At 48.5% G+C, this 17068-nt stretch overlaps 1 protein-coding gene across 1 annotated transcript in view; it reads left to right on the forward strand.

Annotated features, from left to right (window-relative positions):
* Positions 1-17068, forward strand: part of DNAH17 (dynein axonemal heavy chain 17) — an 8024690-nt gene that overhangs the window by 5192618 nt on the left and 2815004 nt on the right. The window contains exon 49 of the mRNA XM_069655242.1: positions 10564-10711. Coding sequence (XP_069511343.1) covers positions 10564-10711 — 148 coding nt within the window. The remainder of the gene's footprint in view (positions 1-10563; positions 10712-17068) is intronic.

The raw sequence follows: 17068 nt of genomic DNA on the forward strand, positions 1-17068 counted from the left end.
TTCTTTTTTTTTATATGGGAGCCACAGGTATTTTCTTATTTTTGTTAATGTTTTCCTGGACTGGGTCCTTTTCCTCCATTCCTGTATTATTGGTTTAACTAATGGTGTGTATACATTTTTGGAAGGAGCCCTGTTTCTTTTTTGGAAAATGTTTGATTTTTGGTTTTCTTTGGTGGATCTTGGTGATACCTTTTCTTTCGCTTTTTGTTATTATTTGACCTCTCATTCCTTCTATTTCGCAAGTTGTATTAGGGATTAATTCAAGTGACAGACCGGAATGTTATTTCCAAATGGGATCAGAGGGGGCGATATCTTGTGTCTCCTGATAGGGGTAGTTATTTCTACCAGATCTGCCCGGCTATTAATACGTTTGTGTTCTAGGTCAACATATATTATTGAACCCAACCTTGCACATTCTGCCTGGAAAGATACAGAGGGCGGTGTGTCATGAACAAACATTCCTCGGATAGCACTAAAGGTGACAGGGGACGAACCGCTGGCTGCGTGCTTGAGACAATAGGAGAATGACCCTGGGTTCACAGCCCACAATCCTGGTCCTGGGGATTCAGAGCACCATTTTTAAAAGCAATTAATTGATTACAGCATTTATTTAAATCTTCGCGGTCAGTCATAATGGTGGGTAGGGAGTCCTGGATTTCAGTAACTTTAGTCATTTTTACCGTATCTTTGTTCAACTAGGGATGATAGGTTATGCTGCATCTCTGTTGCAAGTGACCAGGTTTACCATCTCAAACCCGTGACCCCCCGTCATGGAGCACACACTCAGACATGCTTACAGTCCGGGCTCCACAGTCGCTCTGAAGTGGCCGTAGAATGCCCCGTTTATTTAAAGCACATGCAACTGTGTTGCGTCACACCACCGCATGTGTGTGCCCTTAAAGGGGCAGTCACCACACTCCTCCTTTTTCATATCAAACAACAAAAGAGGTAAACTACAAACACTTCAAAACATTACACTGTACCCAAACTGAATACTGCTTTAATCACATTCCACCTAGTCCCAAAAGTCAATTGTCAGTCCATGGGATGGCCGACTAGCTGAAGGGCCCAAAACATAGTCATTAAGATGGGCAGGCTTCTCCCTCCCGACCCTTTGGGGATACCTCCTGCCTGCCTGCCGGATCAAGCACTCCTCACCTGTATGCCCCCGACCCAGGGGAACTCAGTGGATGGGCCAGGCCACCGGCCTCGTCCGGTACATCACCACAGTCTCTTCTTACGCCTGGTCTCTCCAACCTTCTTGAAGAAGCTAGCGATGCCGTGACAGTGGCAATCCGGTCTGAAGCAGTCACCATTGAGCTGTGCACCCCCACCACCTCCATTGGACCAGGCTCATAAACTAGTGACAGCTGCTTGCCTTGAGGGTGCCAGTTCTTCACAAGTACTTAATCTCCCAGAGCTAGCTGCTGGGACCCGGAGTCCTCTACTCATATTCTCTCCCTCTGTTCTGAGTCTCCTCTCATGTTCTGCCTGAGAATTGTCAATGACAGCTGGTCCACGCTCCCGTACTTCAGGTATCAGACCGCTCGGACATCGCCGAAACATTGCCTCTACCGGTGCCACTCCAGTGGATGTATGCGGGGTGGCTCTGTATTCCCTCAGGAATTGATACAGGGCCCGCTGCAGGAAGTGTCCTTGGTTGTGGGCGATGCAAAATACTTTGTTTCATGTTCTTATAGAACTTTCCGCTTCGCTGTTTGCACTGGGCCCTACAGGTGTGATCTTTCGATGTTGTATCCCATAAACCCCATCAGCTCGGCGAAACTATCCCCCTGGAATGATGGTCCATTGTCGGAACACAGGGTCTGAAGCAGGCCATGGGTGGCAATGATCTTCTCTAGAGCCACAGCCATCTTGTCAAAAGAGATGGAGTCGATAAACTCAACCTAAGGATACCACAACCATTTGTCGACGACCACCAGGAAGTGAGTGTCACGGCCTGTGGACCTGATGTCAGCATGAACATTCTCCCAGGGCCTTGTTCCCCGTGGCATGGTCTCGATCAGGGGCTCCTTCTGTGCTGGGCCCGCCATCTGGCACCACACACAGGTTTATACAAACTACTCCACCCATCTCTCAAGGTCCGGGAACCATACCTTTGTCATAGACAGGCCTTGGTTTTGGCAATGCCTTGATGGCCCTGGTGTGCCAACTCTATGACTTGGGGGACCTTGCATCTTGGTATTACTATGCAGGAGGAGGAGTACCCAACTCCACGAATGCCAGTTCATCCTTGACCCTCCACAGTTGTTCCAGCGCTGATCTTGCCTCCTGGGTTCTCTGGGCCATCGTGTCGTCCTCCATAACGCTTTCTGAAAGACCGCCTTTAGGATGGTGAATGTTAGGCAGAATCCTGTGCAGTTCCCTTAGGGAGCAGTGCAGAAGATTAGGACTACAGGTGAGAGCAATAAATCTCCTTTGGTACCAGTCTGTACCACAAAGATTTAGTTGGTAGCTGTGGCTGAGCAGTCAGACTTATCTCAAGAGGGAGATGAGCAGTATTCAGGGTTTACACAATAGGCCTTCAGTACTATGGAACAAGGAAACACTGACCAAAGCTTTGTAGTAAAAGAATATATATATTGATTTTATACACTTCTCGGTAAACACATCTATCACAGTTCTTAAAGCAAGTTAAATTCGGTCAAAGAAAGTATACACAACTCCCTAGTTAAATTGTAGACAAGTTTGAGCAAGAGTGAAAACTGAGCAAAACGGCACAGTGTGCCCCAAACACAAATGGCACTCTAGCAATTTCTCACAAGGGAGGGAAAGCACAAGTTATACAGAAATATCTTCTTACACACCCTAGCAACTCTTTCCATAAGTTTGTGAACCAGTTTAAGCAAGGCAGTGCATCAGTATAGAAAATACTTAAATAAAAACTGAGCAAAATGGCATTTCACAAGGTTTAAAAGTGGGAAGGAAAGGGTGGTTATAAGAAGTAGGTGCACCAACACATTTCTAGTTCAGAAGCAATCTAGAGAAGGCAGTTCTAACATATTTAGCCAGAGTCAGTAGGCCTGTGCCAGTCAGTGGTACAGGGCAAGGGCCCAGGAGCAAAATGTTCTTGTAGCTGCAGTCAAGTCTTTGGTTAAGGATTTGAAAAGGTGGATGCAGAAGTTGAAAGACAATGTTAAGAGAGAGGGGCAGCCAGCCCAACAGGTAGGTAAAGGATGTAAAACACCTTTAGCACTACCACGTAGAAAGGGCGGCCTGGCGGAACAATGTACCTTATGAATGAAGAAGTAGCTCCTGTAGTGGCGGTTATTCATGGTAGTTCCTGCAGTTCGGAGGTTCTAGCAGAGGAAGAGAGGCTCTCATTGTGGAGGAAGGTTCGAGTTACTGCACTACCCAGGGATGAAACCAGCCGCGGTGCTGCCCGACGAATAAAAGGTTCACTCCTTTAAATCGCGGTCCGGGTGGACTGGTGCCTAGCTATCCGGTCTCCAAGTACGGGGTACTGGCGATTCGACCAAGGCAGGTCCGGGAAGGCAATTGGCAAACTGGTTGGCCCCACCAGCTCAAGGGAAGAAGGCTCTTGCAGATGAAGATCTTCTCTCGTCGTGTGGAGAAAAGTAGATGAGAGACGCTGCAGCAGGGCTTCACCAGGGGTTCAGTCGTTGCAGATGTCTTTGGCTTCTCTCCTCTTCGGCTTCTTAGTTCCAGTGGCGACGTCTTGCTCTTCCAGTCCTCAGGACCCTGCTTTTATGCAAAAAGATCCCCATTCATACAGCCTAGCTGTCAAGCACACAGTGACGTGGTCATCTTGGCGGGAGACCCTCCAGCCTATCAGGATAGAGTGTGACATGGATTGCTGAGGCAACCCTGTCCAGGGGTCCTACTCCCCCCTCCCACACAATGGACCCACACCAGACTCAGTGGCGCCGAAAGGAGGGCTTCTCGGCAGAAGCCCGCCAAAAGGACGAACAAAGGATCCCCGACCTGGGTTAGGAGTTTAGAGAAAGACACAAGAAAGAAGTTATATTAAAGTTCTGGCAAATAAAACCTACCGGAGTAAAGGTAATATTAAAATACATCCGCGGTATGTTAGAGGCTGTCAGAAAATGTGGTAGCCTCGAACAATGGGAAAATCCCATAGGAAAATATTTGCGGTTGAATATTTTCGGTAGTAACCGCTGCCACCAGCCAGAAACTTTTGAGAGAAGGACTGTACGGTACTGTCAGCGTTGCCGCCCCTGTTCATGGTTTGAGCAGAATCACCCTCCTCCTCACCTGAATCCGAGTCCTCTTGCTGTAACTTCTGTAGTCTTCCTTCCCATATGCTCCTTTTTTTTATTTACAGATGTGGCCTGTCACGGAATGAAGCCACTGTGGGAGTTGAAGACAACAACCCAGGGGCCCCTTTCGGGAACAGCCGGAACAGGGGAAAAAGCCCTTACGCATAAAAAACCCCTTTGTAGAATGTAGATCGGTCTCGGATGATGCAACAGGGGAGACCGGGTCACTGGAAACCGCTGTTTAAAAAGGTAGCCAAGGGCGGAGTGGAAAGCGAGGGATGAACGGAAATTGGAGCAAAAACTGGGAGGAGGTATAACAAAAAGGTAGGTAAATAGAGCGAAAGCAGAGGGGGATGGCCGGAGCGCCAGGGGACAAAATAACAAGGCAATAAACAATGTAAGCTAGGAACGAAAGAGCGGAAGGAGAAGGAAGTGAAGAAGGGGAGCGGACAGAAAGAAGAAAGCCGCCGAAGCGGGAAAAAGGGGAGGAGGATACAAAGCAGTGTACCGTGTGTACTGAAGCAGAGAAACTAAGCGATGCCTCCCAAAGAGGAAAGACGGAACGCCAAGCCAAGGGTTGCATCGCACTGTCCGCCGGAAGGGGAGGGGAGGTAAACCTGCCGGCGGACAATGTCGGAACAACTAGACCGCTCAACGTGGTTCTGAGAATTAAACAGTACTGCCATGGTTGTTCAAACGCCAGCGGTTCCAGAGACGTCTGCCGACTCGGAACATGACAGGTACCCTCTCGAAAATGAACATGAGGGAAAAACTATTAACCCTTCCCAGTACTTCCATAGTAAGATGGGTTGTACTCGTTTAGTTCACAAAAATTGACTAGTAAAGTCAATGGGGACTTTACATGCCCTGGGTGATAGTAGTCAGTCCCAGGGTATGGAGTCTATGTTTGGGGGTTGCTACGACACCCCTGTGTCACTGCACGGAGGGTGCTGTGTAACACATGTGAATAAAGATAGTTTCTATGGAGGTGGGAGGAACCCCATAGACATTAAACACAAAAATAGCCTAGAACACACATAGCAAAGATGCCTAAGAGTGGGAAAAAGAGTCTCACTCTTAGCAGGAGAAAAAAACAAACCCTTCAAATCCAGAAAAGCTGCTGGGGGACTCTATAGGTAAGGGAAATTAGCCATAACATGAGCATTCTCCTGAAACACAGTGAAACACTCATCCTCAGCTGTCACATTGCCTCTTTCTTGATTAGGAGCCTCAGGGGGCCGACCTGGATGCTAGGTTCCAGATGAACCGGCCACAGTAAGTGACCACCCCCAAAAAACATCGGTTCTCGGACACATTCTCTGGGAGCTTTGTACCATGTCTTTGACCTTACGGGCATCAGGTGATACTCCCCACTCCTTAAATCCGAAGAATTCAATGGTTTTCTGGAGGAACTCACACTGTCCTTATGCAGAGTTAGTCCGAGTGCCTGCAGTTCTCCAGGGTCTTCACTAGCCTCTGCTTGTGCTCTGCCAATGTCTTCGCTAACACCAGGATGTTGTCACTGATGTTGAGGACTCCATCCAAGTCAGCCAGGGCCACACAAATGATATTCTGGAATACCTCTGCCACGTATGACACTCCGAAACTCAGGCGTTTGTATCGATAGAGGCCTTGATGTGTAATAAAGGTGGTTATGTACCATGAATCCAATGCAACATCACTTGATGGTACCCCGCCCGAAGGTCAGGTTTTGAAAAGCATTGCGCCCCTTGCAGTTCTGCAATGATGTCATCAATCGTAGGAGTGATGTGTCTTTCGTGCTTAATGCCCTTATTGGGAGCCTCATGTCCACCCAAATTTACACCAAGTCAGGTGGCTTGGGCTTCCTTTCAATAACAATTGGAGACACCCATGGGGTTGGGCCATCTACTTTCTCAATTATATCTAGTGCCACCAAACTGTCCAGCTCTTTGTCAACGAGATCCCGCAGATGAAATGGGGCTTGGCAGTGTTTGAGAGCAATTGGTTGCATCAATTCGTCAATATGCCGCCTCACTATGTCACCAGCCATGCGGCCTATTCCCTCAAAGCTAGCAGCCCCTGCACGTCTTCCACATACACTGTGTATGCAAAGCTCACAATGCAGAGTGCTTCCTCTGCCACACAACTCAGGAGGGTATTGCTGCTGATTCTTGTCATGTAAAACTGGGCCTTGATGGATGACCCTCCATGCTTGACATTGTCCACAAACGCCCCCAGCCAATGGAATCGGCAGCTCGCCACCAAAGGTAATTATGCGCGTCCTCAGCTTCTGTAATTCGGGCGGCACAACCATGGCGTTGTAGTGCACCCCGGCCACCACATTAACTCGCGCCCCTGTTTCCACCAGCTCCGGCACTGTTGATCCGTTGACTTTCACGAGGCACCATAGCTCTCTTCTGGTAGTGGCACGCGACGCACTGACGCTCGAGACAAAAAGAAATGTCTCCTCCTCTTCTTCCTCTACCTCCTCGGGAGGTGCACCATCCTCCCCATGGTTTACCTGGGAGACATTGGGCGGGCACTGCGGCCTAAAAGATCCTGCCCCCACAGTGCCCTCTGGTACTACCACCGGCAACGGAGCCCTGCACATGCGGTCATAATGGTGAATTCTTGAAGCACGCACCTCCGACACCTCCTGGCAGCGTCCGAGCTCCATTATGTGAGGCAGCGTGAGTCCAGGTTCTCGGAACGCCTGTCTGCGCAGTTTGCCAGAAGAACATCCCTGTATGGGTTGGTTTCTAATCATTGTATCAGGATTTTCCCAGGCGCATAACAGGGACATCTGGTGCAGCTGTCCATAGAAACTGTCCATGGACTCATCGTCTTTCTGTCTGGCACTGCACATCGCAAAGCGCTCATATTCTGCGTTGGCAAGCAGAATAAAGTGCTTGTGCAGTGCAATTTTGGCTGCCATGTACGTTTTGTCAACAGGTGTCAGGACTAAAAGACTTCATGAACCGCCAGTCCCGCTGAGTAAAGAAGTGGGCCCACTTTGCTGTCCTCAGTCTCCCCAGTGACTCGGAACTACATGTTGAGCCTATCAATCCAGAGTCTCCATCTTGGTCCAAGACTTGACGGGGCCCCTGAGATATCAAACTCTGGCAATGGTATGGGCGCCCCCAGCTGTCTTGGCACACATGCCGCCGCTGATGCAGCTGGTCCTGGGGCTCCTGCACTGGCACCGTGGTCATTCATGATAGTGAGCGCACAGGCACCCATCCAGATCACTGGGGCCGCAAATCACTGGTGGCTTCCTCCAGGCAAACTGCGCCAAGATATTGAGTGTGACGATGTTGCCTAGACACACCCCTTGCAGTCACTTCTGATGATTCATCTGCACCAGCACACAGTCAACAAATGCCCTGCTTGGCACCCTGTCCAAACTGTCCAAAAATTGGGCATATAGCCACTTGCCACTATATATCACCCAAGGGCCTACCAACAGCAGCCCTTTCCACCAATGTCCAAACAACCAGGAATAATGTAATTGTACTCCTGGTACAAGGATAGGATGTCCAGAAATTGAGCGGGGTGGGCATAGGGGTATTGTGCGATTTGACCTTATCCAAACGGTTGCATGTACAAAAAGTCCTAAAAATGCTACCACCAAAGGTTCGAACAACAAAAGTTTGAACCTTTGATGGTAGCATTGTAGTTAAGTTTTAACAAAACAAAAAAATGTGGGCTGCGTGGGTGTGCCTCGCAACACCCCACTCACCACACTCTAAAGTATAGTGAGCAGGGTGTTGCTGGGGACACCCCTGCAGCCCCCGTTTTTTTTAGTTTTTTGCTTTTTTTCGTGAGCTGCAGAGGTGTCCCCCGCAACACCCCGCTAACTATACTGTAGAGTATAGTGAGCGAGGATTGCGGGCGAAACCCCTGCAGCCCCCGTAAAAAAAAGAAAAGGACCCTGCAGCGCCGGTTCACGATCACGGAAGTGAAAGGGAACTGGCGCACAGGGACTCAGCGTGAATAAAAAGGTAAGTAGGATATGTTTATGTAGGGGTGTGGGTTTGTTGAGGTTGTGGGTGGGGCGTGTGTCGTGGGTGTGTTGCGGGTGTGGGTGGGGGTATGGGTATGTAGGGGTTGTGTATGTGTGCTCGGATGGGAAATGTGTGAACTTTTGGTGGTTCGCACATTTCTCATGCAAACTTTCTGGCCGTGGGACAATCAGCCGCGGTCGGGTCACGTAGATCCGGGCCCAGGGGACAAGAACAATGGACTGTAGGCCTCCTACAGCTCCTCACCTCTCACTCAATGCTTTAAAGTGTGTAAAAACACTCCAGAATGCAGGATGCGCAGCACATTGCTGTCCCCTGTATAGGGGTTCAACAAATTGCATGTGGGGTTGCACGAGCACTCCTAGTAGGAGCTGCAACCCACCCCACCCCGTGCACAAAATGGCAGCTCCCCGTGTGGAAACTGCCAGCTCTGCCGCATAAAAACGGGAGAAAAATGCCTCCACATTTCTCACTGCCTGCGCCCGGGTCTGTGTCAGCTTACTACCCTGACTTGTCGCCACTGTTGCATGTGGTCAGGTTTACCTTCTGGCTCCCGTGAGCCCCCGTCATGGAGCACACTCTTAGACGTGCTTACAGTCTGGGCTCCATGGTCGCTCTGACTGCCATGGAACGCCCTCTTTATTTAAAGCAAACACAGAGTTGCATGCTCCGCCACGTGTGTACCCTTAAAGGGGCAGTCACCACAATATACGTTAAGCACAGAGCTTATGCTTTCACATCCTCTCGAAGTTGATCGAAGACCTTGACAGGAGAGTTTAACACAAAGTTCAAGGCAGCAAGGGATGAGCAAATCGGAGGTTCCGAAGAGCTGGGGTTTGGGGGGGGGGGGGGTGATCAGTGGTTGTGAGAATTTTCATTGGAAGGGACCTCATTGAGGAATCACCTCTATAATGGTCCTCTTCCATATGCAGAGAAGTGAACAAATCTGGGGTTGCGATTAAGGAATCTCGGGAAGGGGGAAACCATTATTCTGTCTTGTTTTACCCCCATCTCGCCCCTCCCCCCAATTCGTAGCGCAGATGTAGCCGCACAGGTCACAGGCACTTCCTGATTTGGTGGTAGTTCAAATAAAGCCGTGCCGCCATTTTGGCTAAGTTGGGGGGGGGAGCACTGCAGAATATATGAGGGATATGATATCGCCCTCGCTCGCACTCCTTCCTCGGAGGAAAAAGTCTGGGATCTTACGTTTGATATTTGTGGACGTGAGCGTAGACAAGCCCCTGGGGAGTCATTGAGATACGAGGAGGCGTGGGAATTGCATAGTCCATCCCCCTACTCGAGGGTTAAAGTCCCATATCCGCTACAAACGGTATTCACCTCCGATATCGGAAGGAAGTCCTCGGAGGGAGTGGGTCCTCCCGTGCTTCCAGTATTGTACATGGTGGCTTGTTTTACACAAATATAGACACAGTATAGACAGTAAGGCCTGCTGAATGTATGAACTGATCTCCATGTGGCTGCTTTGCAGGGGATTAAACAATCACGTGGGTGGTCCACGGGTGCTACTTCCAACACTCCTGCACCTTCAACTGCAAGGTCAACTGTGCTTGTCTCATGCTATTATGTAGTAATATAAAATACTCCAGACACAGACCAACTGTGAGCCAGTAGATTTATGTACATTAGATACATATTCTTTGCTCTTAAGTAGAGTTAGGTATCCGTTTATCTTACGTACAGTTAAATGTAGAGGCACCCACCGGCCATCCTAATGCCCCAGCTCAGGCCCCTAACTGACACATTCAGAACATTCACATACCAAGTATTTTTCAATATCATCCTGGCTGTGAGTTACAGCACAAACGCTCTGTCATAGAAGTTCAATAGGACGAGATAATGTTCAGCCAGGGTATCATGAATGGAAGAATGGGACTGAGGTGTGGGCTGCACCAGCAGGAGATAAACAGTATGTCCCTTCCAAGCGCTCCAGTTCTGTGCTGTATGCTTAATATGTATGTTAGGCCAGGAATAGGAGTCCTCTTACAGGGATTCCACCATAATGTGATATACCTCCCAGAGTAAACTAGAGAATATATGGGATGCATTATGCTTGCTAAGTTTCTGTCATTGTAAATGTTTTTGTAGGCCAATTACCAATCCAGAGTGCATAGTTCAACAAAACTCAGCAGCAGGGTTTGCAATAGTGAATGGTTTAAATGGCTAGTATCTTGATGCAGTTTAGTGTGACAGTTGAGAAATTATTCACTTCATGCAATGTTACTCCCATCCTGTCTAATGTAAGCTACTTCTCATTTTAAATTGCGGGCTTTTTCCAGAGACGCTTTTGTGTGTTTGCTGTGAGCTTTCCTGGGCAGGATGCACTTCAGACGATTTACAGCAGTATCCTGGCACAGCATATGGCACTTACTAATATGGCACAGACTGTACAAAAGTCTCAGTTGCAGCTTGTCAGTGCGGCACTGGGTAAGCAGAAACATCCATTTATTGTATGAAATGTATTTTAGAACCCTTTAGCCCATCACAAGTAGTTCACATATGCAGTGCATCACTTATACACCTCAATAGAAAACAAAATGATCAAAAGCACGAAACATCACTGCATGCCAAGATTTCATCCATCTTTAGTTTCAAGTTTTTAAATAAATCAGGATCAATGCATCTCAACTTTTTGACGATTACTTCTGTCCTCATAGAGCATGTAAGTTAGAAGAGTCATATAGCGCTAGAAATGAAATGAGTTCATGAGTTCACTAAAACAGCGGCATTCATCATGTATAATTGCGAGTATCCTTTCAGTGACATCTCTGCTATCAGCATTCTTTCCATTCAGGCTTTCACCTCACCATAGAACAGTATACAAACAGTTTGTATCTCTATGCCTATCATGCCGGAATAGTTCTCCAGCATGGGGTCTGGCATGGATTCACATGCTCATGAATATTCCCCGTCGTCAGGCTGGGAATCCTCGGTAAAGAAAAAACCAGTATCAGTTTCGTTTCTGATCTGTCTTTCGTAGTAACAACCAATCACTGGTCTCTGCGTCATACTGACCACAGCCAATGACTGCCCTCTACCTAAGCACCGCCTCTGGCAGCCATCTTCAGATTTGGAAGCACGTGAAGTGGCAGTATGACCAAGTGAAGAGCCGCAGAGGGGTAGGCGGGAGGGTTCGCATGTGAATCCATGCCAGACCCATGCTGGAGAACAACAGTTACAGGTAAGTAACTTGTTCCTTCTCCAGCATGGGGTCTGGCATGGATTCACATGCTCATGAATAAAGAATACATAGCAGTACACACATGCACAACCACGGGAGGTGGCAAAGGCTCAACATTAAGCAGTACATCAAACTCAACATTAAGCATCTTACCTCCTCACCAGGCTCACCTCAGGCGAACAGGTTGCGCAGCACTGCTTGGCCGACCCTGGACTCCTCCCTGGAATCCCGATCGACGCAGTAGAATTTCGTGAAGGTGTGCGTCGACCTCCACGTAGCAGCCCTGCATATGTCCAGCAGGGGCACACCAGAAAGGAACGCCGTGGTAGCTGCGATCGCTCTGGTGCAATGGGCTCTCGGACGGCCAGGCAGCGGTCGGTTTGCCAACCGATGACAGTACATGATACAGCCGGAGAGCCATCTGGAAATGGAAGCCTTCGAGAGAGCCTTCCCCTGATTGACAGGTCCAAAGTTCACAAAGAGTTGTGACGTCTTCCGAAAACACTTCGTGCGGTCCACGTAGAACTTCAGCGCTCTAGCCACATCCAGCGAGTGCAAAGTCCTCTCAGCCGGCGACGAAGGCGACGGGAAGAACACAGGCAACACCAAGGGTTCGTTGAGATGGAAGTCCGACGGTACCTTGGGCATGAAGGAGGGGTGCGTCCTGAGCCCTACCCTCGTGTCGTGAAAAGTCAATTTGAGAAAAAAAATACAGGTGTACACACGTTTCGCACTTCGCTATGCAAAGAAGCATAAATACCTCACGCACTGTACAGAAGGCATTTCTGACAATGGATGCCGATGGATTATGTCTGCTTTTTGATCACGGGAAACCATTTAGATTTTGCCTGCAGAGTGGTAAAGGAAGGCAGAAGTGTACCGTGCCCAATCCACCTGCAAAAAACACTGACTATCCTTTGAGAGAAAGAGTTTTGTTTTGTTACATTATGTGATGAAAAATATGTCTGTATTCGCTGATTATTCCTTTTTCGTTTACAAAGGGAAAATACATATCAATTATCACTTATATTTTTGATATTCAAATAATATGCAATAATTTACAACCTTCATACAGAAATTAGAAGAGGACTAAAGATACAATTAGTCTGAATGAGCTATTTAAAAGCAGAAGCAGGTTTCTCCATCACGGGCTCTTCACTGATATTTGGAAACGCGTGAGACGAGACCTCGGAACACATTTTTAATATACTGCGGAGAAAACGCTCTATGTAAAATAAAATAATTTCTAACCCGTATGAAATGCGTAAAGCCTATGTGGCCAGCTATGACTGCTAGTTTATCCCTATCAAAATCACATCAGACATGTTCCCTACAAAGCTACCAATACAAACGAAACCACAGGGGAGTAATGGATAGTCTGCAACAGGTATTTTAAATCATCTAGAAGTGAATACAAAGAACTGTTGCTTTAAGGCTGGATACCTAATGGCAGTTGAGGCCAGTTATTTTTATGCACTGCATGAGTATTAAGATAATAAGCCTCCACTCGATCTACCCCTAATAGGTCTGATGCCTAAGTGGAGGTCAGTGTCTTGTGTAGGAATTCAATGAAAATAAGAATGAAGGTCAGGTCTTTTCCTTAAAGAGTGCCCTGTGAAGCCACCGAGGAGGACGGTAGGGGCAACAGACAAGGAAGATACCAAGGAAGATACCATCAAGGAATCGGAAAACTCCCCAGCCCGGCAAGTGTAGGGGTCCACTTGTCGAGCGAAGAAAGTGAACTACAGACCTCCCATTTTGCACTGTGGTCTTGATCAATCACCAGCAACCATCTCGGATGCACGCAATAAGAGCGTACATTGACAGTGGGCCGTTGGGAATTACATCGACCAGGATCTTGTGGCAAAGATAGGGCTTCTGTCACGCCCTAAATCAACCACCGACACTGTTTCCACTGTCGACGGCACAGAAATAGCTTCTGGTCCAGTATCCCAATGCACTGCAGCTTTAACCCTTCTGTGCCAGGATGGACACCAAGAATGTATTGTTTTTGACCTCATTAAGGCACCACAGTTCCGGTTGATTTTGGGAATGCCATGTTTGGTAGCTCACAATCCTCGAATCGATTGGCGAGCAAAAGAATTGGCCTTTCCCGAGACTTGCGCCCACACATGTTATCGCCAAGAGAAACAACCTATAGACACCAGAACCTCCACGCTTGCGACTGTGGCAATCGGCACCCTACCAAGTGAATACCAGGACTTTCAAGATGTCTTTCAGAAAGAACAGGCTAATACCCTGCCAACGCATAGACCATACGATTGCCAAATCGTCCTGATACCCGGCTCACAAATCCCTTGTGGGCGAATTTACGCACTCACGGAACCAGAAAACCAGCACCTGAAAGCCTATCTTGACCAATACCTGGCCAGCGGGTTCATCCGTCCCTCGAAGTCTCCAGCAGCCAGTCCTCTATTCTTCATACCGAAAAAGGAGGGGGACTTGAGAACATGCATCGATTATCGCGCACTGAACCAGATTACCGTAAAAAAACGCTACCCCCTACCACTGATCCATGAATTGCTTGATCAAGTCAAAGATGCCCAAATCTACACAAAACTAGACCTGAGGGGGGCATATCACCTTGTTCGCATAAAACAGGGGGATGAATGGAAAACCGCTTTTCGCACCAAATACGGCTTGTACGAATATCAAGTAATGCCCTTTGGCCTTTGCAACGTGCCTGCAGCATTTTGTCATGGGCGCTACTCCCGAGGGGCCAGGACTGGCCCAGCGCCCTCGGAAGCAGACCCGTCTTCCACTACTCCGGACCCAGCAGACCCCTACAGGGGCCCTTTGGACCGTGTCCTGGCGCCTTTGGCGCCAGGCTCATATTGATAAACAGTGTAATAATGCTTGGGTGGACTTACCTGAGGCAGACCATGCTGCATATTTACCCAGAACAATCCAGTCTGGTTGAAGTCCCCAGCCATCGGGGCTGGGAGGAACTATTCCCTCCATTCAGGAACTCTTTTCTTACCTGGGTGGAACCGGTGGAAGAACACACACTGGAAGCACTTCTCTGCTATTTAAACCACGCCCGATGGTAAACACGTGCTTCGCGTTATTCTGCATTCCAGGTCCAGAGTCATCTTCAGCTTCCGCGCAGCAACCTGTGGATGAAGAAAGACACAGAACAATACTTACCAGATCCCGGAATCCAGTCACCGGCAAAACCTGCAAAGAATAAACATAAGGTTAGAAAAGTGCAACTTGCTCGCAGCCGCACCCGCTTACCTGATCCATCCGTGATTGCAACGGAGCTAACTGCGGCCTTCTCTTCGGCAGCTTCTCTGCACCTGAAAGGCAAAGGGCATAATTAAAAAGGGGTTCGGGTGATGGCAGTCGCATTCATCTTAACTTACCAGTTTTTGCACGTGCAGAAGCGGCCGCATCAACCGCAGCATCCCGGCACCTGAAAACTAGAAAAAGGACATTATTAGAGGTGCCATAAAAAGCGGCCAACGATCATTATACTTGCGTGCATCGGCACGTGCAGTGGCAACGGATATAAAGCCCGCAGCATCCCGGCACCTGAAAACTAGAAAAAGGACATTATTAGAGGTGCCATTAAAAGCGACCAACGAACATTATACTTACGTGCATCGGCACGTGCAGCGGCAACGGAAAACTACGCCCACAGCATCCCGAGGCCTGAAACAAAGGAAAAGGGACATTATTGAGGTGCCCATCTTTTAAAGCCTAAAGACTACAGTATACTTACAGGCATCCGCTCGTGCAGTAACGGCGGCAACGCTCTTCGGCATCCCAGCACCAGTGCCACAACTAAGGCCGCAAAAGACTTGAGCCTCAACACTGAACTCATCCAGTGACGTAACTGGAATCCACGGACCCCTGCACCAGACGCAGGATGGAGAGCTCAGCATTTATACGCTTAAGGTGAGAGCTCGCCGAGACAGGTAGAAAGCTAGGCTGTGGGAGAAACTTACCCTGCAAGTCAGACATTCGATAAGAGGAAGCCCAGTCCTGAGAGTCGTCCGAGCTCTACGCTTCTCAATTGAAGAAACGATAGCAGCCCAGCCGGGATCAGCGCCTCCGTGGGAATCTGGTGAGCGTTACAGAACGCGAAGCCCACCAATAACCTCCTACCCAGGCGCTATGGAAACTTCCGACACAGACCAACTGACCCAGTTATTAGGGGAATTAAGAGCTGAAGTTCATGCTGCCCGCCAGGAAACTAATGCCCTTAGGAGGGAATTGATAAGAACAAACTGATGATCTCGCCAGACAGTTATTACAGACACAAGCGGGGCAAACCCCGCTACCTAATTCAGGAGGGAGCTATATCCCAGCGGCTTCAGCCAATCCTGTCAAATCAACCTACCCGGAAATGTGCCATTGGCACCGCCTGAACGCTTCTCTGGTGACCCTAAAAGGTTTGCGGTGTTTATAAATCAATGCCGATTGCACTTTCTTTGTAGACCTGCAGCCTTTCCGACTGACCAGACTAAGGTAGCCTTTGTGCTTTCTTAACTTAGCGGCAGTGCCGCTGATTGGTCGATCCCTCTAGTTACACAGGATGACCCGATCCTTCGTGATTTCCCGACCTTCCAGGCAAATATGGAAAGACTTTTTGCAAGGCATTCCCAGGGGCAGGCCCTGTACAACGAACTCCTTTCCCTACGACAGGGCAATCAAGATCTTTTGGCCTACATTGCATCATTCAATAGGCTAATCGTGGAAACCAGATGGCCTGAGGACAAAAGAATCACGCTTTTTCACAGGGGTTTGCGTGGCGAACTCAAAGACGTCCTTGCCCAGGTAGTGAATCCTCCTCAGGATTGTTCAGAGTACATTGATTTGGTGGTCCAATTGGATCACAGACTACAAAACAGAAAGGCGGATCGATCCAGGTTTGAAACACGAGTGTTCCCTAAGCCTCAAAGTCACACCAAAGGAGTTGAAGCCGTCGAACCTATGCAAATTGGGGTTGTAAAGGTTCCCCTAACCCAGAAAGAACGCGACAGGAGACGACAAATGCAACTATGTCTCTATTTTGGAAAATTCAGGACATTTTCTTCGAGATTGCCCGGTGAAACCACCTAAGAAGACAGTGGGAGCTTCTGATAAGAGTTCTGAAAAGCCTGAGCCGGGAAACGACCTCGCCCGACAAGTGTAGAGGTCCGCTTGCCGAGCGTAAAAACCAGTTCTTTGACCTCGCACTTCATAATGCCAATGGTCCTCGTAAACCCAGAGCAACCGGATCGTTTGCATGCAATTAAGGCATACATTGGTAGCGGAGCAGTTGGAAATTATGTGGACCGCGAATTGGCTTCCAGGATGAACTTACCTCTTTGTCCAAAGGTGGTTAAAGACGTCATTACCACGGTGGATGGGACGGAAATCGCCTCCGGACCAGTGACCCATACCACTACTGAAGTGACGATACTAGGCCAAGACGGGCATCAGGAGGTAATTGTGTTCGACGTGATCAAGGCTCCTCAATTCCAAGTAATTCTAGGGATTCCTTGGTTGGAGAAACACAATCCTCAGATTGATTGGCGAGCAAAGACGATAAAGTTCCCAGAGTGCACACCAACTTGTTATCCACGACCCAACAT

This window comes from Ambystoma mexicanum, chromosome 3q, assembly GCF_040938575.1.
Source record: "Ambystoma mexicanum isolate Mex_15411 chromosome 3q, UKY_AmexF1_1, whole genome shotgun sequence".
Taxonomy (NCBI): Eukaryota; Metazoa; Chordata; class Amphibia; order Caudata; family Ambystomatidae; genus Ambystoma; species Ambystoma mexicanum.